This window comes from Carassius carassius, chromosome 29 (genome assembly GCF_963082965.1).
Source record: "Carassius carassius chromosome 29, fCarCar2.1, whole genome shotgun sequence".
Lineage (NCBI taxonomy): Eukaryota > Metazoa > Chordata > Actinopteri > Cypriniformes > Cyprinidae > Carassius > Carassius carassius.
In genome coordinates this window covers 14,256,706-14,278,303 of record NC_081783.1, presented here as the reverse complement: position 1 = coordinate 14,278,303, position 21,598 = coordinate 14,256,706, and the positions used below count along the sequence as shown (strand labels likewise).

The window sequence follows — 21,598 nt, the reverse complement described above, 5'->3', positions numbered from 1 at the left end:
CACACCAAAGGCATGTGTCATGTGTCTTATAGTCCACAAGACAAAAAAAATGGCTGAAATTATTCAAATAACCCTATTCAAAAAGTTTGTGGACTTGAAGGACATTTCTTAATACCGTGTGTGGTTACCTGGATGATCCACAAAGTTTTTTTGTTTTGTGATGGTTGTTGAAGAGTTAAACTGAGCTCTGTCCTGCAGATTCTTCAGTTTTCCACCATCTTTTGCGTATTTGAACCCTTTCCAGTAGTGACTGTATGATTTTTTTGAGATCCATCTTTTCACACTGAGGACAATTGAAGGGTTCAGCTATTAAAAAAGGTTCAAACATTCAATCATGCTCCAGAAGGAAACACGATGCATTAAGAAAACTTTTGAACAGGATGGAGATATCCATTTTTTTCTTATTTTGTAGAAATATATATATATATATATATATATATAATCTCCAATTTGGTACTGCCCTTCGGAAGCAACAGAAGATACTTGCATGTTTCCCGGAAAACATAAGGGAAAATTAAGGGAAATATTCTGTTATTGCTGGTGCCATGATAAAGCGTGTCTAAAAATAATATTTTAGTGAATACAGATCTTTTTGCAATGTAAATAGTCTATCATAAATTAACAAACAATGCGATTGACAGCGTGCCACGAAATCCCAGCAGATTCAGACAAGCGCTGTCTCCTCCCCTCATGTTTACTCCTCCCCTCCAAATGTGTTCTCCGCACTTCCGCAGTCATTCATTGCGCCTCCTTTGGACTCGTCCCGCAAGCTGCTTTCCTCCTGTGGCGGTTTGGACGATGTTTGGGTGCAGAGCAGCCTGGCAGAGGTGTGGGCCTCTGGCGCGACAGTCCCTGAACCGCGCGCAGATCAGTAGAAATGGTGAGCACCAGCGTTATCTGTCTCGTAAAGTTTATTTTCCTGTAAATCACGTTATTTGCCTTGCATTTTGGGCTTGTATTGTGATATTTCACACATTTCGTCTATTGCTTAAAATGAAAATGTGCTTGAGCAGGCTGTATGATTTACAAAAACAATTTTTTGCGTCAGATGGCATGTGGTTTAGGGTTAGGAAGACATGAAGGTCAGTCTCAACATCGGATCCTATTGGTGCTCCACATTTTTAAATGGCTTTCGAGATAACTGTTACGTGTTTAGTGCCAGACAAAAGTTACACGCCTACTATACTAAAACATGTTCGCATTGTCATTTGCAGGGAACATAATGTACACATCTCAAACCGCAGCCTGGCACCAATCACACAAAAATGTAGCTATCATGGGCACTGCAGATCTGCACTAATAATAATTTTTGCAGAGATGTATTATTGAAATAAAACGAAAAAACCTTGCGAAAAGTTAGTTGTTGACTCTTGAACGTGAGTCGATTAATGATTGTTCTGTCCGATTTATTCCAAACTGGAACACTAAATAGATTATGAAACAAGAAATTGCGTAATCGGAAATCAGTCGAAATTTGACGTTTGGCATCATGATGTTAGTATTGCTTGATTTGTGACCTTCAGTGTTGCAAGGGTGCCATAAGTACAGCTCACGTGGTTGTGTACGTGGTCGAGCTATAGACACAGGCCTATTGCAAGCAGTTTACATTTAATCCTTAAAATTTACTCTATTTAAATGCTACTAGTACATATTTTTTAGCTACTTGTATCTATTCCGTTAGGTACTAATATTATTTTTTTAGGTGTGATACTAACAATTATTACACTGACTGATTTTTATTTTTTGAAGTTGTACATAAAACTAAAAGATTATTAGACTATGATTTGCGAGACTGTGTAAAATTCTACCTTATCATTATGTTTAATTCAATGTTACTTGCTATTTGTTTATAATTATTTGCAGACTTTTCTATCAATTCAGAGTGAAAAGTTTCACAGTAAATGCTACATTATTTTTTTCCAGTGTGGATACTAGTTTTAAACAGATACTATTGCTAATGTATTAGATACTTGTACTTGTTTCCGTAATGACTATTCCATTGTATCACATTTTTGCCATTGACTTCTCTGGGGATCTGTCATTCAGATATCAACTATTCAGTTCTGACTAGTACTTATTTATTAGATACAAGTACTTATACATTAGGGTGAATTTTTGTGTGCTAACTCTCGCTTTTTCAAACTCGTTTCACTCGTTTGTTCACTTATGGCTTTGTGCATGTAGTTCTTCCACTTTAGTTTTTCTACTTTAGTCTTGTAAACATTTGTTTTTGCTTATTATATTTCATTTAGCACAGGTATTTCAATCTCACAAACCCCCACAATTCCTTTATGTACCCTGGGGGGTTAGTAGACCCCTGTTGGGAAACCCTGGTTGTTTAAATAAGCACGCAGACATTCTTGAAGTGAGACGTTTGTCTGGCCTTACAGGGCTTTACTTGATTGTACTGGTTAAATGTAAGTGAAAATCTAGGTTAGGATGTTTGTAATGCAGTTAATAAGAATACTACACGAAAAAGTTGGAATAAGCATAGATTTAATCACATTGTCTGTCCTGTCCACTAAATATCTCCTCAAATAGCCATGAGCGGATGGACGGTAGGCCTACACTTGTCAGATACCACTTGCTTAAAGCCTTTCATTGTAATTCATGTTCGCTCAGCCGTTCCAGTATCAAGCTGTGATAAATCTCTTTGTGGAGGGAGATTTGATGGTTAGCTGGGTTAAAAAAGTTCATTGGTTTCAAATTTCAACAGACATGAGGTCGTGTAAATTGTTGCACTTAAACTTGTGGAATAAAATAAATATGACTGACTCCAAACAAGGCATTTCTGGTGACAAAGAACATTTATTAACTAATTAATTGTTTTATGCTTCATCCACACCATTAGATGTCAGTATAAAACCAAGATGACTGCCATATAGTGATTTATTTTTAGTTTTTCTTTTTTTTTTGTTGTAAATATTGTGTGAAATGTGAGTTTACTATCATCATTTATCACTTATTTGCAGTTGTTAAATGGTATTATGTAAATATAGTTATATATTTGATATTAGATATTGTCATCAGCAGCTGACATTAAAAAATTTACATCGGTTCTTAGTAGTCTAACCGAGCATGTATCGCTTTCTGTTTGGTTCACCCTTTGACTCGTGGGAAAGATTAACAGATTAATTGATATAAATAACACAGAGGTGTCTAGAACCTATTTACTCTAGCTGGAGATGAGTGAATGGATTATCTTAGTGAGAGTATTGAAGATATTCCTTAAAACATCTACAAAGTTTGTGTCAGAATGATCTTTGCCCTCCAGTCCTGATTGAACTGCACTGATGGTTTTCTAAATTTAAGTTGCTCCTGCCCTCTGACTTTTTTTAGGACGAGGAACTGTCAACACTAAGGAAAGGTTTTTGAAGCATAGAATATAAAATGAAATATTTGGTGATAAGCAATTATCTATGTAAGAAAACAGACAAAATAATACATAATTCTTTATGTACTGAGAAATAATTTTCTCAGTACATAAACTGCTTAACAGTTCTAAACTGCTGCAGTAAAACTTGTATATAGAGGGATCTGTTTTATTTTGAGTCCACTTAGTACTTCACATGAATAATGTAAAATGCTGTTCACTTTAGATCACCTTCACCATATTTCTGAGTTTCGGAAACACACAATAAATATCTAGATGAATGCTGACAGGAATATTTACAGCTACCTAAAACCATTGCCCAGAATCCAATCAGGCAGTGACCTACTGGGCAGCAGCTCTGGGCTGACTGCCATGAAGCTCAATCTGTGTCAGACACTTTGACTAAAACATTATTATAAAACGTTAAACGATTAACTCAATCTTGAAACTGAGAGAGGGAGAAAGCATATCTTACATTGTTGCCTCACATCCAAAATCTTTGTCTGACTCCTCTGTTCTCGATGCAGTAGTTCCACGGAGGCTCATGTCGTCGGTTCCTGGCGGCTCCGGTGAGAATTTCCTTTATGTCGTCCTCTGCGGTGGAGCCTTCGCAGGTGCCGTGGCATACGTAAGTATAAACCATTGAAGATATTGTTTGATGTCAGATCACTTGTTAAATTAATTATTGTCTTTATTGAATTGTCTGATAGGCTTACAGAACAGTTGCAACAGACCACGCACGTTTTGTTGATCGTGTTTCTGAAATTGATGCTCGTCCCAAGTCTGACTGGAAACCCAAACCATGGCCACCCAAGAGTAAGTCTCACCTATGGTCTGGTTAAACATCCGATTTTATTTTATTGTTGTAATTTAGTCAGTGTCACTTTTGGGATTCAGGTTTTCCTATGGCCTGTTAAATCTAGGATGCAAGTACTAGAACAACTGTATCAAGATGATAGGAACAGGAATAAGGTCATATACAGAAAATCTTGTTGGATATATTTAATGAAAACTATGCTATTCACACAGCACTTTTAGTAACCCTGTGAATTTCATTTTCAGTGGCATTAGGAATGCTGATCTAAATTGTCAGCTTATGTCTGTATCCAAAAATATGAGATCTAATAATTAAATAATACATTGCAGTCCTTCCAGTTGGGGTATGTGGAAGACATCTGGCACCCTCTCACATTTGTGGTCAGAACAGTAATGTTAGAAGCCAAATCCACTTCCACTGCATTAAATAACTCCATCAAATCTGAGCCAAACATTATTAAACTGCCTTATCTAAATGAAAGCAGCATTAAAAAGCTCTCTCATTCAAGTATTATAAATAAGGGGATATTATGTTTTGTAATGCGGTCTGATATGAGTGAGTGTCTGTTGACAAAGTTTTATACAGCTGCTTCAGGATTCATTGACATTTAATTATTTGTTTTTTGTTTGTGTTTTATTTAGGTGGGGAGAATGGCAATGGTGAGTTCATGTGTGATATTTATGTCATAATTTCCACATGATGTACCATATAGAACTTTATTATGATATTTGAATGGACAAATTACAGTTCTGTCTTTTAAATGTTTGTGAAACACATCTGTTTGCCTCTAAACAAATAAGATCCATTTAATGAATTTTGCTAAAACTAACTTGCATGGTCTGAACTGCTGCATTACATGTATTTTTGAGAGTTATTACTGGAACTGTATTATAGCCTTGGTTTCTGAAAGTCACAGGTTAACTAAATGAAGGCCCCGCCTACTTTTCAGTCTCCTACCATTTAGTCGATCCTGACACCTTATTGGCTGCAAAACACTGGACAAAGATTATATTCTTGGCACATAGGTTATGACCTGTTCTGATTCAAATATTCTGATGTAATGACATTACAGTGAGCAGATAATGGTAGAATAATGGATAAACTGCATTGCCAAAGAGCCTAGATCAGGGTTATTCAAATCTTGCCCTGGAGGGTCAATGCGGTGCAGAGTTTGGCTCCAACCCTGATCAAAGTAACCTGCCTGTGATTTTCTAATGATCCCAAAAACATTGATTAGTATGCTCAGGTGACTTTGATCAGGGTTGGAGCCGAACTCTGCACCGCATTGGCCATCCAGGGCAAGATTTGAATAACCCTGGCCTAGATCTTCTACAGATTGAAGAAGAAAAGTGAGCTAACCATGACTGATTTTGATGAGACAATGCATTTTTATGGTATTTTTTATGTCTTGGTGTTATTTGAGCTACAGCATTCCTGTAGAGTCTGGTACTTCAATGCCAAGGTCATGGGTTCAGTTCCTGGGGAAAGTATGATCTGATAAAATGGATATGTTGAAGGCATTTACTTTGGATAAAAGCATCTGCCAAATGCATAAAAGTAAATGTATGATTGGATTTAAAGAGTTGTTCTCATGTCACCCTTCTAACCCACCTAATCCCCTGATCCTATGTGTCGGAAAGCCTGTTAATCAGAACTGGGTGGCTTTCTCTTTGACACCGCGTCACTTTCCTCTTGAATAAGCTGTGTATATGATCCATCAGCACCTCTGTGCACTCACATTTTCTCTCACAACACTTTTTCACAACTTACTTACCTGTGCTCTCCTTTTAAAGACTACAATTCAGTCCAGAAAGACTTGCCAGCCAATATAAACAGTTCTATACTGTGGTCAAACTCCCAACGTTGGAACATTTTTTATTTTTCAATTTTTTAACCGATGGGCCAGATTGTTTATACCCGCTGTAGAATTGGTCACTCCGGGATGACAATACTAGAGGAAGATCCTCCAACATGTTCTCTCTGCCCAATCAATTAATCAATTTAGCATGTTTTATTAGATTGTGCTGGTTTTAACTCATTGAGATTTTTTTATTTATTCACCTAACTCTCAAAGAGATTTTTAACAGAGTTAAGCCAAATACAGTTTTGGAGTTTTTAGCAAAAATAAATAATATAAACATGATATTATTCAGCCATAATATTACTTACCATGAAAATATCCTTAGAAGCTGGAATGGAGTTAAACACAAACAAACATTATACTGTGGTCTTTCAAATGCCAAAACAGAATATTAAACAACGAACTCAAAGCGTCACCTAATCGCTTTCCTAATTGTCTCTTTGTTCTGACTCTTTCCAGAGAGTAAACTAATTCGGGCAGTCTGGACTGGTCACCTAGTCTCCAGTCAGAACTTTTTGGATAACTCTCTTCTGAGTCCTGAATTTTCTATTGAACCGATATTTTTCATTCCTTTGATTTTTAAGCCCTTATTTAAAATGTTAATTGAGGTTTAATATAGTATAAATTGAAAGATGTAAAAGAATGTTTCCCTCTGTGAGTTAACTTGTTAAACACGCACAACAAATCCCCTTTGGTTGTTCTGTGTTGCTGGAATTCACAGAGTTGCTGGTACTGCTAACTTTGACCAGATGGTAAGGCTCAACCATCTTTGTATTCCCTCTCCTCACCTGTCCTCCCAGCCCTTTTCTTCCTGTTGTTTCTGTTCAGTTTCTCAGTTTCTCTTCCCTCCTCATTCTTATGTTTTGCATGCTGCCTGCAGTGATTGGGTTGTGTGCGACAAAGCTAGATTTATATTCCCCATTTAGCCATTTATTGGGGTTTCCAGGAGATTTGATCAAATGGATTTGTGCGAGACATTTTGAAAGGCATGGTGGCAAATGTAAACATTTTACTGTGTCCTACCATAATATATTATACTTCAACTTAATAATTATATTAACATAATAAAAAATGTTATTTGAGTAATAATTAGTTTTCTTACATTTATTAAAATCATTATAAAGTATTATATAGTGTATTAGTATATTATTATATATTATTTGCAGTTAGTACAGTTCTCAAAAGATTGTTAATTTATGAATATTAGGAAAGTAAATTAATAGATATTGGTGATTTATAGTAGCACCTTACAAAAACTGTCAACAAAAGCCCAGGTATCTTTACACTCCTGAATTAAGTTATATATTGCAAGATCTATAATATTACTATTCTGTATTTATAAATGAAAAATTTCATTTAATTTATTGTAAGTAATTACTTGAGAAAGGATTTTTAGTAATGTAAGAGAATGTAATTGTAAAATGTAAATAAGAAAACTATAATAAATGGTAATAATTTTTATTTTAAAAAATCTCTAATTCTCTCATTTGTAATAACATCATGGCAGTATAGATTGATCTAAATTAAATGCACTTATGACAGGATAATTTGAATTACTGCAGTGTACTGATTTTTCTCTTTATTTTTTTGATTGCAAAATACGCTTTTTAAAAAATATGCTTTTCTTATCTTATAATAATCTTACAGTCTTAAAATAGGTTTTCTTTAGGCAAAATATAATTTCAACCCAGTCATTTCTATGTGAGTTTCAAAAGTGAGTTTGACTGTGCTTAAAAATGAAAACTTGTAGAAGAATGTAGCTTGATGCCTAATTTTTTTCTGTTTAGAAGAAGCTAGTGCAGAGGAAGGAGAGATGGCAGAAACTGTAGAGGCCGCAGTAGAGGAGGATGTTCCTGCCGAGGCACCTGAGTTCTTGCTGGAAACAGCCGAAGCCACCAGAGGGAAGGCGGGAACTCTTGAGGCCGTCGTGGAAAAGGTTGCCGAGACAGTTGCAGAGACTGAAGAGGTGGTCGCTGAGGTGGCAGGGGTTGTTCATGAAACCGCAGAGGAGGTGGCAGCGGTGGCAGAAGAAGTGCAGAAGGTAGCAGAGGAAGTAGAAGAAGCAGCAGAGGCTGTCATCACTCCTGTTATCCAAGCTGAAGAGCCGGCGTCAGAGAGCAACGGTATGCCACCAGCCCCCCAAGAGGAGGCAGTAGCAGAGGCTTCTAGTACAGAGTCCTAAATGGCTCATGGGTACTCAAACACTCACCCACACACACAAGATACACAACACTCAAATGTCATATACAGCAAAATGCTCACTGTTTCACTTTATCCAAACATGTTACCCTTACATCCAAAAAAGAACAAAACATGGTACTTGAACAAAATTAAGAGATTTTATTGCTCAAATACTGCAGGTATTCCAATTTTTTCCTACCTTGGAAGTAGATTCTTTAGTCATGAACTAAGGTTTTAAGGTGCTCAGAGACACATGAACTAAACGACAGTGTATGTGTTTAACTGTATAGTCTTCATTATAGTGTACCTCCTGTTTTTTTCACTCTCAATCTGCTCAAAAATCTGAGCCAGCCTTCTGTAATTCTGTCAGCTTCCTATCCTGCCTTATCTTTTATTTGAGGCACAAAAAACAAATGTACTGCTATATATTTATTTGTTGTTTTGTAATAACAGGAACAGTTCAGTTGAAAACGTGCTTCTCTGCCAGATATCACTTAGTTGGTACACGCCAGTTCAAACTGTGAAAACTGTGAGTGTTTTACTCCCTAGCAACTAGGCCAGATGTGTTTCTGTATTAGCTTTCCCTTTATATTCCTCTGTATGACTGAACTGACAAGGAACTCAGTAACTTGCCAAGAAGGTCATGTGTGTAGGATTACACTGCTCATTTATTTGAAAAAATGCAATCGTGTAATAAAAATGGATAAGGGATTCAAAGCCAATTAATAAAATGAAATTGATTAAATATAAAAAGAAAAACAAACTTTCTGCTTTCACAAACTGAAATATAACATCTTAAACACTTACAAGTTCATCCTCTGTTTTAAAAGTAACTTTTTAAAATGCTGCATTTAGTGTAAAGGTCCTTGGTGTCATACATTATAACCTATAACATCATCTCTACAATAGGGAGTTGTTTTCTCTCTTAACTTTTGTTGTAGTTATACTTGTGGTGTGCCCCTTTCTAAGTGATATTTGGCAGCAAAGCCTCCTAATGTATGTTCTGAATGATAAATGGAGCTGCATGCTGTGATCATGCATGATGATACTCACTGAAAGTCTCTTACATTCTGTGAAATGCAAAGATAGACACCATAGATCATACCTGAATGCTCTAAACATTACTTAAGCTACTTAAACTCTTTTCTCTGTTGTTATAACTATCACCTAATATAGTGGGGATGAACCTCTGTACTCTACTTTTAGTAGTTTCTATCTTTCCTATATTGTCTGTATCTAGATTAATCTTTTGTTTTAAAATCCAGTTGCACACACCAATAAATGAAATTTATGAACCGTTTGAACTTAAAATTGACAGTTATAAAACCTTTAAATAAGTCAGTTAATACCTCAAACATCTAATGTCTGTTTTTTGTGTGTGATTATTGGGTGGCTTGATTTTGTCTTGTAGGGTCGGTTACTACAGCAGCAGCAGAAACAATAGAGTTGGCTGCTGCCTCCGTGTTTGAGACTGTTCTTGTGGAGTCTGGATCCGTGGAGGATGTGTCAATTAAAGCACTACCAGAGATGCCCACTGAGGTTCCTACAGCAGATCATTTGGAAAATGTACCAGTAACAGAGGTGGCACCTGTTGCTCCAGTGATGGAGGAGGAACCAGCTTCTCTAGTAGCGGAGGCCCCAGATGCCACTATAATAGTAGAGCCTCCTGTAGCAGAGCAATTGTCCATTCCTCCAGTTTCCCCTGTTGTAGAAGAGTCCCCAGTAGCAGAAGAGACACCAGTTGATTCACCAGCAGCAGAAGTATTTGTTGCTTCAGTGATTGAAGCAGCACCAGTTTCCCCAGTTGTAGAAGAACCAGCTTTTGCAGCAGTGGAAGAAGTGACTCCAGTTGTAAAGGAGACACCAGCTGATTCTCCAGTACCCTCAGAAGAAGCATCAGATGTCCCTGTGATAGAAGAGGAAGTCTTATTTGCCCCAGTGAAAGAAGAGACACCTATTACCCCAGAAGCAGAAGAGGTATCAGTTACCCCAGTGACAGCAGAGACATCTATTGCCCCAGAAGCAGAGGAGGAATCAGTTACCCCATTGATAGAAGAGATGCCTGTTGCCCCTGTGCCAGAAGAGGCAGCTGTGTCCTTTGTAACTGAAGAAGCTCCTGCTGTTGTTGCTGAAGATGCACCTGTTGTAGCAACTGAAGAACTTGATGAAACACTTGCACCCAAAGTAGCAGAAGAGGATATTCCAGTGGTTGAGGAAGTGAAGGCAGAAGAGGTGATTGCAGGAAGTGCAGTTGTGGAGGCCCCAGTAAGTATAGTCCAGGAACAAGCAGCAAGTCCAGTTGTGGAAGTTACAGAAAGTGTTGTTGAACCAGATGTTCCAAGCACCGTGGTCACTGAGGAAGTTGCTCCAGCTGAAACATCAAGTGCACCTTCGGAAGAGCCCAAACGAGACTACATAGTGGTTATCTTGGAGGGAGCTCCCAAAACAGAAAAGAAGCCAATGGTGCTTGGTGTGTCACCCGTGACTGGCAAGATCATCCCAGCCCCTGATGATGGTGAAGATCCATTGGGACAGGTAACAGGTAATCAGGTTTAGCAATGCACTGCTGGTAAACTAGTTAAAAAATAATGATGGGAGCAAAAAATGTGGATTAACAGAATCATTGCTTGACAAATGCTCGAAATTAGATGAATAGTGAATTAGCAAGAATATGGTAAGATATATTAAGACAAAGACGTGTGTATTCTGATGTAAGTTCCTGACATACTTTGTGACATTGTTTTTATTATACAAATGTTACTTTTTAATATTGTTCCTAGGGCAAGCGCCGTTTGCTTAAAGTGCAGATGTATTAACACCAACTAAAAAAGGTAACATCATATTATGAAAATCATGTTTTCTATGTTTGTTTGTGTTTTAATAATATAATACATAATATATTTTCTAATAATAGTAATTGATATTTGACATTTGTATCAAATGTAATCTTTGGAAATGTAAACATTACTATTACAGTCTATTATATAATACTTTGATTTTAAAAATATACAGGTCCTTCTCAAAAAATTAGCATATTGTGATAGTTCATTATTTTCCATAATGTAATGATAAAAATTTAACTTTCATATATTTTAGATTCATTGCACACCAACTGAAATATTTCAGGTCTTTTATTGTTTTAATACTGATGTTTTTGGCATACAGCACATGAAAACCCAAAATTCCTATCTCAAAAAAGTAGCATATTTCATCCGACCAATAAAAGAAAAGTGTTTTTAATACAAAAAAAAAAAGTCAACCTTCAAATAATTATGTCCAGTTATGCACTCAATACTTGGTCGGGAATCCTTTTGCAGAAATGACTGCTTCAATGCGGTGTGGCATGGAGGCAATAAGCCTGTGGCACTGCTGAGGTGTTATGGAGGCCCAGGATGCTTCGATAGCGGCCTTAAGCTCATCCAGAGTGTTGGGTCTTGCGTCTCTCAACTTTCTCTTCACAATATCCCACAGATTCTCTATGGGGTTCAGGTCAGGAGAGTTGGCAGGCCAATTGAGCACAGTAATACCATGGTCAGTAAACCATTTACCAGTGGTTTTGGCACTGTGAGCGGGTGCCAGGTCGTGCTAAAAAACAAAATCTTCATCTCCATAAAGCTTTTCAGCAGATGGAAGCATGAAGTCGTGGCCTAATGGTTAGAGAGTCGGACTCCCAATCGAAAGGTTGTGAGTTCGAGTCCTGGGCCGGCAGGAATTGTGGGTGGGGGGAGTGCATGTACAGTTCTCTCTCCACCTTCAATACCACGACCTAGGTGCCCTTGAGCAAGGCATCGAACCCCCAACTGCTCCCCGGGCGCCGCAGCATAAATGGCTGCCCACTGCTCCGGGTGTGTGCTCACAGTGTGTGTGTGTGTGTTCACTGCTCTGTGTGTGTGCATTTCGGATGGGTTAAAGGCAGAGCACAAATTCTGAGTATGGGACACCATACTTGGCTGAATGTCACTTCACTCACTCACTTAAGTGCTCCAAAATCTCCTGATAACTAGCTGCATTGACCCTGCCCTTGATAAAACACAGTGGACCAACACCTGCAGCTGACATGGCACACCAGACCATCACTGACTGTGGGTACTTGACACTGGACTTCAGGCATTTTGGCATTTCCTTCTCTCCAGTCTTCCTCCAGACTCTGGCACCTTGATTTCCGAATGACATGCAAAATTTGCTTTCATCCGAAAAAAGTACTTTGGACCACTGAGCAACAGTCCAGGCATGCTTCTCTGTACCCCAAAGTGTCTTTACCTGGGGAATGCGGCACCTGTAGCCCATTTCCTGCACACGCCTGTGCACGGTGGCTCTGGATGTTTTTACTCCAGCCTCAGTCCACGGTTTCCGCAGGTCCCCCAAGGTCTGGAATCGGTCCTTCTCCACAATCTTCCTCAGGGTCCGGTCACCTCTTCTCGTTGTGCAGCATTTTTTGCCACACTTTTTCCTTCCCACAGACTTCCCAATGAGGTGCCTTGATACAGCACTCTGGGAACAGCCTATTCGTTCAGAAATTTCTTTCTGTGTCTTACCCTCTCGCAGGTCGGCAGTCTTACCCATGATTGCGGTTTTGAGTAATGAACCAGGCTGGGAGTTTTTAAAAGCCTCAGGAATCTTTCGCAGGTGTTTAGAGTTAATTAGTTGATTCAGATGATTAGGTTAATAGCTCGTTTAGAGAACCTTTTCATGATATGCTAATTTTTTGAGATAGGAATTTTGGGTTTTGATGAGCTGTATGCCAAAATCATCATTATTAAAACAATAAAAGACCTGAAATATTTCAGTTGGTGTGGAATGAATCTAAAATATATGAAAGTTTAATTTTTATCATTACATTATGGAAAATAATGAACTTTATCACAATATGCTAATTTTTTGAGAAGGACCTGTATATATTAAAATAGAAACTTTATTGAGCACAAGAGACTGCTTTAAAAAACAATAACAAATCTTACCGATACAAACCTTTAAAAGGTAGTGTATATTGATGTTTTCATTCTTGTTTCGTTTTGTTTTTAGTTGGGAGCAGTCCGATGTCCTGATAAACAATTAGTGATGTGCCTTCCCCATTCCCTTGACACCCTGGATTCCAGTAATCCTTACACTGAGCCCAGAATGCTGTTTCCTTCTGACTCAGTGAGACAAAAGTTTTTTGACAGTTATAATATGCATGAAAAGCTGTGACCTATATTTATAGCCAATTTAAACAGAACTCCACTCTTTTTGACTCAACTGCACATTGGAGCCTATATTAGTGAACCCTACCTCAAGCATCACATGGCTACAAATTTGCCACAAGCACTGTCATACCTGCATGCTGGCCAACAGCTTTCTGGTTCTCCTCTGTCTTCAATCTATTTTTCAATTGCATTATTTATGAATTGACACTATTATTTTTTACCTCTCTACCTCAGCTTGAAAATACAGTGTTCTTCTTTTTCCAGTAACCAGTATTATAGAACCCATCTGGCATTATCAATGCGACATGACTAGTCAATAAAAACAACTTACAAACATTAACCAGTATAGTAAACACAACGATAAGCCATGTGACAAGTCACATTCCAGTATTCATTTCTAAAGCAAGTTTCTACAATGTTATCCAAAAGGCAGACCTCACTGCTGCACTCCTTTGCCTTTGTTTTCCTGTTCTCTCTTCTCCTGTGATTTATAAAACATGTTGTTTGGCAAATACATAAATAAATTCCTTTGCTTGATGTGGCAAAAGCAATGTCCCCAAACCTGTTATGCTAACGTTATACTCTCATTGATACTAGTTTTGATGCTCATATGATTTGAGATTTTAGACTGGTCCACAAGGGATGTTAAGGTCAGATTAAAAAAAAATAATACCTACAACAGACCTAACAATTTATGGAGTTAATTGATATAAACTAAAGTTCAGGAGCAGGGCCACGCTTCAAACAATCACCTGACTTCTAAAGCCTCCATATATACCAGGCCACCTCATACCGCTCTGCTAGTCTCGTTCTCTTGAACCCACCCTTCCCTCCCTTTCTCATCCATTCAGCCAACCTTATCCCACATTATATTTCTATCAAGTTGTATCAGGGGGTCCTCATTGTCTGGCCTAAATATATGCTAGAGACGGTATCCCCACCCTAAATCTCCCTGAGCCATCAATTCAAGATGCCCTGATCAACCTGACCATCATCCCATTCCCTCGACCCCTTCATCCTCTTTCTACTCTTCCCCAGTTTCATAGATTTTTTTGTGGCGTGGTCCTAGCTAGTGAATGTCTGTTATTTCCTTAATATTTCAAAAGGGACCTTATAAGTCTTATAAATAAGATTGCAACTACATAATGTGAATGTGAGGGAATAATGGGAAGTATGGTTCAATATAAATGGTGTTTTCAAGGGTTATTTTCTGTTTTTGTTTTAAGGTTTAGGGATGTAATACACAGCTTCTCTTTCACTGTAGGCCCTAACTAGTTTTTTTTTTTCTAAACTGTGAATGTACGTCAAAGAAAAATAAAGAGTTAAAACTTTTTTGTGTGATTGTTTCATTTCGGTCAAGATTTCTGTATTAAAGCTGCAATATTAGATTTGGGAATGACCTTATTTTCGTGATTTCAGGAGAAGCATTTTCAGGACAGCATTTTCAGTTACGACTGTACAGATTGATATTTCAATTATATATTGCATATTTGAAATATAGCTGGTGACATGCTACATCTGCTTGATACCTCCCCCCAAAAAACATTTGCTAATTTAAATATTATTATATAATTTATTATGATAGTATTATAAATAGTTTATTTGGCATGAGCTCTATCCCATTATTTTTTGTTTTCTGTGTTTTTAAATTGAGCTTATTGAAATCTAAGCGCGCGCGCGCACCTGACAAGAGTGTATGTGACGTCGTGGACAGTTGCTGCGCACGCAGTTCGTCAGTCAGATCCTGGGACTGGAGGCCCGAGACCAGCTACGCAAGACATTAGCTACTACTACACCACCAACATCGCCTATCGTTTTATCATTTAACGTTACATTGAACAAATAGACATCTCTCTATCGCATGCATGCGTGCTCTTTATCAGCGAGCAATTCGCGCAAGTTGACCAGCTTTAACATCAGCCTGTCATTAGCATGGTTAGCATGCTAACCTTATGACAGAGTGCACTCGACTGTCTTGAGGTGCACCAAACGACAAGAAATCATCACAAACGGTGAGAAATATCACAATTTTCTATGTATACATACACAAGAGTTCGAAGTTGATTAATTTAGCCATCATTATAAAGTAGGCGGTTTGTTTTTAGCGCGGCTGTTTAAGTTATACCTCAAGCGTGTTTATCGATCTAATGAATCGTTTTTTTTTTGTTTTTTTTTTACAATTTCATAATTTGATTTCTATTCACTGGTATTATTTCACATTTGGCCAGTCCTAAAAAAACGGTTGATACAATATGTTATTGCAGGAGAATGGAGGCGCTATTTGTATGTCAGTAATGTAACAGACCACTAGTCAGGGACCAGTATCAGTGTTTACATTTTGTTATGCTTGATGGAAACCCTAAAAGGCAACACAGCACAGGAAATTAAATGCAAAGATGGAGTATGAACTGGGCACAACCCCTAGGGGTTTTTCTTTTGAACGAAAGAAAAACCCCTAAGCCCCCCCCCCCCCCCCCCCCTCCTCAAAGAAACAGTAAATATGATTAGGCTGAGATCACTTTTGCCAACAAGATACAGGCCTCTTCCGTTTACTTATTTTGTTTCTGCGTGTGTGTGTGTGCATTTGTTTGCCTGAAGGTCTGCTTGTGATCTTTATTCATATTAGATTATTTCCATGCCAACTGAAAAGACATCAGATGATATCAGTACCCTGTTGCCCTAAGTAGTCACAAGATTTAGTACAAATGATATCATTCTTAAATATTTTAGTTAAAATACAATTATTTGTCTGAACAGTGTGTTGAGGGGAATTTTTTAAAGATATTAATATTTTACAGTGCACAATGTTTTCCACACTGCATTTATAAAATGTTTTTATTTCTCAGGCTGTGATATCACTCAAAGTCATCAGCGGGGTGCAGTGGATAAGTGCAGTTCTCTCACAAAGGAATGAGTCATGACCTCTGTGGTGATCGTAGATGGTGGAGGGAATATACTGGAGTTTGTTGCTGGAGATGAGGAAGCTCAGCAGGTGAAATCTGCACCTGCACAAAATACACCCTTTCATATTAGGATTGCAGCTTAACTAAAATCTACATTAAAAGCTCAATAAAGAAGGAAACTCGAAGTGTTTGTTTTTTCCCAGGAGGTCTGTGCTGATGGGGTGGAGGCTGACGTAGAGAAGGCCTGCCCTGCAGTGATAGTGGAGCAGGTGAATAGTGCTGATGTGGAGCAGTGTTATGCTGCTCAGGTGTTAGTCTATGATGATCAGAATACCTACCTGGTGCAGGATGTGGCTGAGGAACAAGTTGTGGAGACTGAGTTGCTGGAGATGGCAGCAGGTAAGCAGTAATTGTTGTATTGGCTGTATTTCCATGCACAGAAAATGCTGTATTATGCATTTGCTTGAAAAAGCAATCAGTGAGGTAGTCAAGTTGTAGCACTTGTTTCTTGTGTGTGTAACAAAACAATAAACCTAATTCTGAAAACCCAGAAAAACATGGCTGCACTGACTTGTTTGAATTTCCATGTTTACCATTAAAAATGATTTGAGGTTATTTTCCAAATATGCCCTGTATTTTTTTTAGAGGGCTTAATTTTCTTTTAGCAGCTGGAACAACTAAAGAGGGACATCTTGTGGCGCTTTTGTGGAAGTTATAAATGATGCACATTAGAAAAACAACGCTTTTTGATAGTGTATATATATATATTGTAGGATTAATACACTTGAAACAAGTGGAAAAGGGTAAATAGGTTATGCAAACATTAATCTGGATGGAAACGATGGTTTTGTATTATTTTGTTTTGTTTTGATCTCTGTGCTCGAACGTGCGAAATACAACACTGACAGCTCAGAATTATATTTTCCTTTTAAAAACACAGAAGGGAAGCTTATGTATAGTTGCATTTCATTGGTAATTATTTGTGTAATATTAGAAATTATTGATCGTTTTTATACAGCAAGCAGCTGGTATAACTACTCGGCTTCACAATGTATCTAAACACTTGTTCGATTTACTCAAAGATAGTAAAAAATAAATAAATATATCACTCATCACATAAGTGTGTCACGTGATTTGAGGTAATGAGCACTGGCTCCTGTTGAAGTGAAGGATGCAAAAAGCATTCGGCAACCAGGAAGAGAAGAGCAGCGGTCGTCAACCCTTGCACCAAGTTTAAGTAATACTAAGTAATTTCTTGATCTTTTGTTTTAGCAACACTTTTATTCGGTGTTTTTAGAGTAATGTGTGCCATCGGTGTTGTGTATATTTGAAATTGTTAATTTGCAGTCAGTTGGAGTTATGATTTATTCTTAGCGGATTGATGCTGATTGTCTGAACCAGGAAGTGTGTTTGTTTTCTTTTTGCGTCTTGGCCACGTTGTCTGTTAAAGTGTTTATAACAGGGTTTACGGCTTAACAGGGTTTTGCGGTAGAACTTGAGGGTTAAAATGTTTCGTAGCAGCCGTTTAATTTTTGGTTGGATTTTAAATTTGTTTAAATTAGCTAACGGTTCTTCTGTTTACTGATTTCTTTTCAAAATGAACGAAGACGACGACGACAATTGGTTTATTGCTGTATATTTTGAAGCATAACGGGTGATTTTTTATTTACGTTAAAAGCGTCATGTAAGAAATCTGAATCGGGGTAGCTTTTGGCTTTATGAGACTAAGACGAGATTGATTCAAAAAGCGTTGTAAAAGTTTGGTTTTCTAAACAAGTAACGTTTCGATTTATTGTATTTAATGCAACTAACTATTCAAGCTCTTTCGCTGTGTGCAGTATATCAAATATGATTAAAAATAAGCTTTTTGTTATATTTTAGGGCGGAAGTGTACTTATAGGCGTTATAGATCGTTGAGTGACAGGACGCCTGGCCAATGAGCGCTCACCATTGTTTTGTATTCTGCAATGTAACCAATGAACATCTAAATAGAAGTATATTTTTTCCCTTTACCGCCAGTTTATTACTTTATGTACTGGAAAATATTTATGAACACAGAATGCTCTTTTAATCAAAAGCAACCTCAATTTTGATTTTCTTGAAACATTTTTCTGTTTTCATATTATAGTTTTAATAAACAGATAGCAAAATATTTTTTGTTTTAGAAGAGAGTATTTAAATGATTGTATGTATGCAGTTTGCTTGTTTTTATTGTGCTTTATTGTACCTCTCTCTCTCAGTGGAGGTCTCTGTGCATGATAAAACTATTGAAGCAGCTGAAGCTCTGCTGCACATGGATTCACCGTCCAGCTTGCAGGGTGATCGCAGCACAGGTGAGATCTACATCTACACATGCTCTGCATGCTGTAACACAGGCTAACCTAACCTAACAAATTACTACTACTTATTATATCGCATTTGAGTGAAGAGTTAAAATCACAATACATCTCAATCTCTGCAGAGGAGCTTTTATCAGAGGTGGAGGTGGAAGTGAGAACAGAGGATATGGGACCCGTTGCCAGGGATATTGTTGTCCTGCAGGAGAACGATTTACTGAAGAAGAAAAAGAGAGGTGAACCAGTCTTTACCCAATGCCATGGACTACAGATGTGTTTGGAAATTAATGCATGATTATTGCTTTATATTATAGTAAATTGCATTTAAGTGTGCTTTCAGCTCAATTCCGTAATTACACTACCGAAGTGCAAAAGTCAACTTTTTGCACTTTGTTTCAACACAGTTGAAAACTGTGTAATTTTTTGAGAGATTAATTTGTTTGCTGTTATCTTCCCCAGCAGGAAGAAAACCCAGAACTCCACAGAGTTTCTGTGATGGTTCTCTGGATATGGTCTATAAGAGGAAATCAAAAGACAGCAAGGGTAAGCGTTTCTGTTTGTTTATTTTTTTGTGCAAGAGATTTTTTTTTTTCTGGTGCCACAGCTTCCTAGTCTGACTCTTACAGGCTCAACCACTTACCTGTGGGAGTTCCTATTGGACCTTCTTCAGGACAAGGAAACCTGTCCAAAGTACATTAAGTGGACTCAGAAAGAGAAGGGCATATTCAAGCTTGTGGACTCCAAAGCGGTGTCTAAATTATGGGGCAGACATAAAAATAAACCTGATATGAACTATGAGACAATGGGAAGAGCACTCAGGTAATGTTAAATATAACAATTTTTTTGTTTTAAGGTTTTTTTGTTTTTGTTTTTTGAACACTAGAAAACGTGCTAGCAGTCTTGATTTATCTTTTCTTTTCCTCTTTTTTTTTTTTTATTTTGTAGGTATTACTATCAGCGGGGCATTTTATCAAAAGTGGAAGGACAAAGACTTGTGTATCAGTTTAAGGAGATGCCCAAAGACATTGTTTTCATAGATGATGACAATATGGACGACAGCATTGATGAAGGAAAAAGAGAATTCCCAGCTGCATCCAATCGCAGCAATTCAAAAGGCAAAGGGACTCCAGTCTCTTCCTCTACTACTGTACCTAAAATCATCAATCTAACCTCAGGACAAGATGCCTTCATGACTGTGCAACAGTCGCCAGACAACATAGCGACAGCCCCTGGGTGTGTATTCTATGATGTGGTAAATGGAGAGAAAAAAAAATGCTTATTAAAAAAATTAAATGGAATCCAGAAAAAATCTCTAAATACATAATAAAAAAAAAAAAAAAAAAAAAAAATATATATATATATATATATATATATAGTGTGTGTGTGTGTATATAAAAAAAAGAAAGAAAATAAAACTGAATTGGGGGAGTATTACATATGGCACTATTGTGGTCCAAATTTTACCACTTAAAATTGCACCTATCACAATGCTTTTTTTGTTGTTTCCAGGACAGTGAGGCTTGCAATGCAAGTTCCTGTACTTATGACAACACAGGGTCAGAAAATCTCCACAGTAACTGTCAACTCTCCCACCGTCCGCTCCCCGATCCTCCCTGCGGCCAACTCAGTTGCTGGGGGTAACAACACAGGCAAAGTGGTTCTCCAGGCCATGCCAACGCTAGTGCCTGCTCAGGGCCAAAGCGGTGAGAGAATCACCTTGCAGCTCATCACCCTTCCCACCATGCCTGGCAAACCCGGCACTCCCATCACTCTGAGCACACTCTCCCCCGTCACCGTGCCTACCAGCAACGCCCAAGTCCTGAGGCTCACCGTCCCCTCCAACATCTCCACGACTGCCTCCACAGCTCCTGTAACTGTTGTGACCTCGCAGCCGGGAGTGACCATGGTGCCAAACGCACAGCCAACGATGTCTTTACAGGATGTGACTATTATTAAGGTTGAAACTCCTGAGGTTTCTGTGGATCAGACAGCTAACATGGCTGCGGAGAACACACCGAGCACACAGATGAACCCCAGGACCACACAGAGCTGAGCAAACATCAAATATCACTGCATTCCCTCACAGGAACCAACCGACACAGATGCAAATAAAACAAGATGTGAGGAGTGGCTGTCTCTTATGTGAAACGCTTGTTCACACTCAACACTATAACCACCGTGTGTAGCCTGAGCCTGGGTTCGACTTTTCTTTCTTAAATATATTCAAATCACGCTTCGTTATAGCATACCATCTGTGCTGTGATGCTTTAGGAACAAACCTCACTTGGTGCTAAAGACTGAGAGGAAGTCACATGGGTAAAGAGAAACTGCCAAGATTTTGATCACCTGGTAATTTGGAGCATAAAATAATCTGTGCATAGACATACAATTCCTGTAGTTAATGATAATAAAACAAACAGCCTTAGATCAGCTTTTTCCTCCTAAATCATTACTAAAAGTAACTGATTATGCTTTGTGTAAATATGAGATTTTGTTTTGCTATTTTGTACCAAGACATTTTTTTTTTACAGTTCAAAGGAAACTGTTTTCTAAAAGACATTCAAATTCCTTTTTTTTATCCGTCATATTCAGACTTTTTAAGTAATTTTCTTTGTGCATTTATCACTGTTTTCTGTATCATGCATTCACTGCTTTGTATTTTGCAGATAATTTTTTTTCACATGTACAAAAAAAGGGAAAGATTGTCTGATACAGTGTATTGAATATTCAATATATGAAGCATATATTTTGTTGTATTCTTACCCTGAAATTGTATCCGAGTAGATTTAAATATAGATAATTATGCAAACAACTGGTTCTTGTTTTTTTGTGTGTGTGGATTGAAATGACTTTTTTTTTATGTGAACTTAAAGATCTTTATCCATTCATTACAAAATGACAAAATCATGGAGTGTAGGAAATTGGTTGTCATGGTGTGAATTTC

General features: G+C 37.8%; 2 protein-coding genes across 9 annotated transcripts; both read left to right on the top strand.

The window, feature by feature from the left end:
- The first annotated feature begins 722 nt into the window (after positions 1–722).
- LOC132109691 (protein MGARP-like) lies at positions 723–13,366 on the top strand. 6 transcript variants are annotated; one of them, XM_059515970.1, is made up of 9 exons: positions 723–880; positions 3,901–4,001; positions 4,084–4,189; positions 4,832–4,849; positions 7,839–8,174; positions 9,644–9,934; positions 9,983–10,767; positions 11,013–11,063; positions 13,255–13,366. In XM_059515970.1, the coding sequence occupies exons 1-8, from the start codon at positions 799–801 to the stop codon at positions 11,046–11,048; spliced, it is 1,755 nt and encodes a 584-aa protein (XP_059371953.1). In that variant the 5' UTR covers positions 723–798; the 3' UTR covers positions 11,049–11,063; positions 13,255–13,366. The 6 variants fall into 6 exon arrangements, with proteins under 6 accessions (XP_059371953.1, XP_059371954.1, XP_059371952.1 ...); XM_059515971.1 differs by lacking the exon at positions 4,832–4,849 and having other exon boundaries at positions 724–880; positions 4,084–4,210; positions 7,845–8,174; XM_059515969.1 differs by lacking the exon at positions 4,832–4,849 and having other exon boundaries at positions 724–880; positions 4,084–4,210; positions 7,842–8,174.
- Positions 13,367–15,124: 1,758 nt separating this feature from the next.
- LOC132109690 (ETS-related transcription factor Elf-2-like) lies at positions 15,125–21,466 on the top strand. 3 transcript variants are annotated; one of them, XM_059515966.1, is made up of 9 exons: positions 15,125–15,427; positions 16,262–16,407; positions 16,522–16,717; positions 18,559–18,651; positions 18,780–18,890; positions 19,114–19,197; positions 19,281–19,473; positions 19,600–19,887; positions 20,164–21,466. In XM_059515966.1, exons 2-9 carry the CDS (start codon positions 16,333–16,335, stop codon positions 20,705–20,707), a joined length of 1,584 nt encoding a protein of 527 aa, XP_059371949.1. In that variant the 5' UTR covers positions 15,125–15,427; positions 16,262–16,332; the 3' UTR covers positions 20,708–21,466. The 3 variants fall into 3 exon arrangements, with proteins under 3 accessions (XP_059371949.1, XP_059371951.1, XP_059371950.1); XM_059515968.1 differs by lacking the exons at positions 15,125–15,427; positions 16,262–16,407; positions 16,522–16,717 and adding an exon at positions 17,095–17,555; XM_059515967.1 differs by lacking the exons at positions 15,125–15,427; positions 16,262–16,407; positions 16,522–16,717 and adding an exon at positions 17,665–17,722.
- The last annotated feature ends 132 nt before the right edge of the window (positions 21,467–21,598 follow it).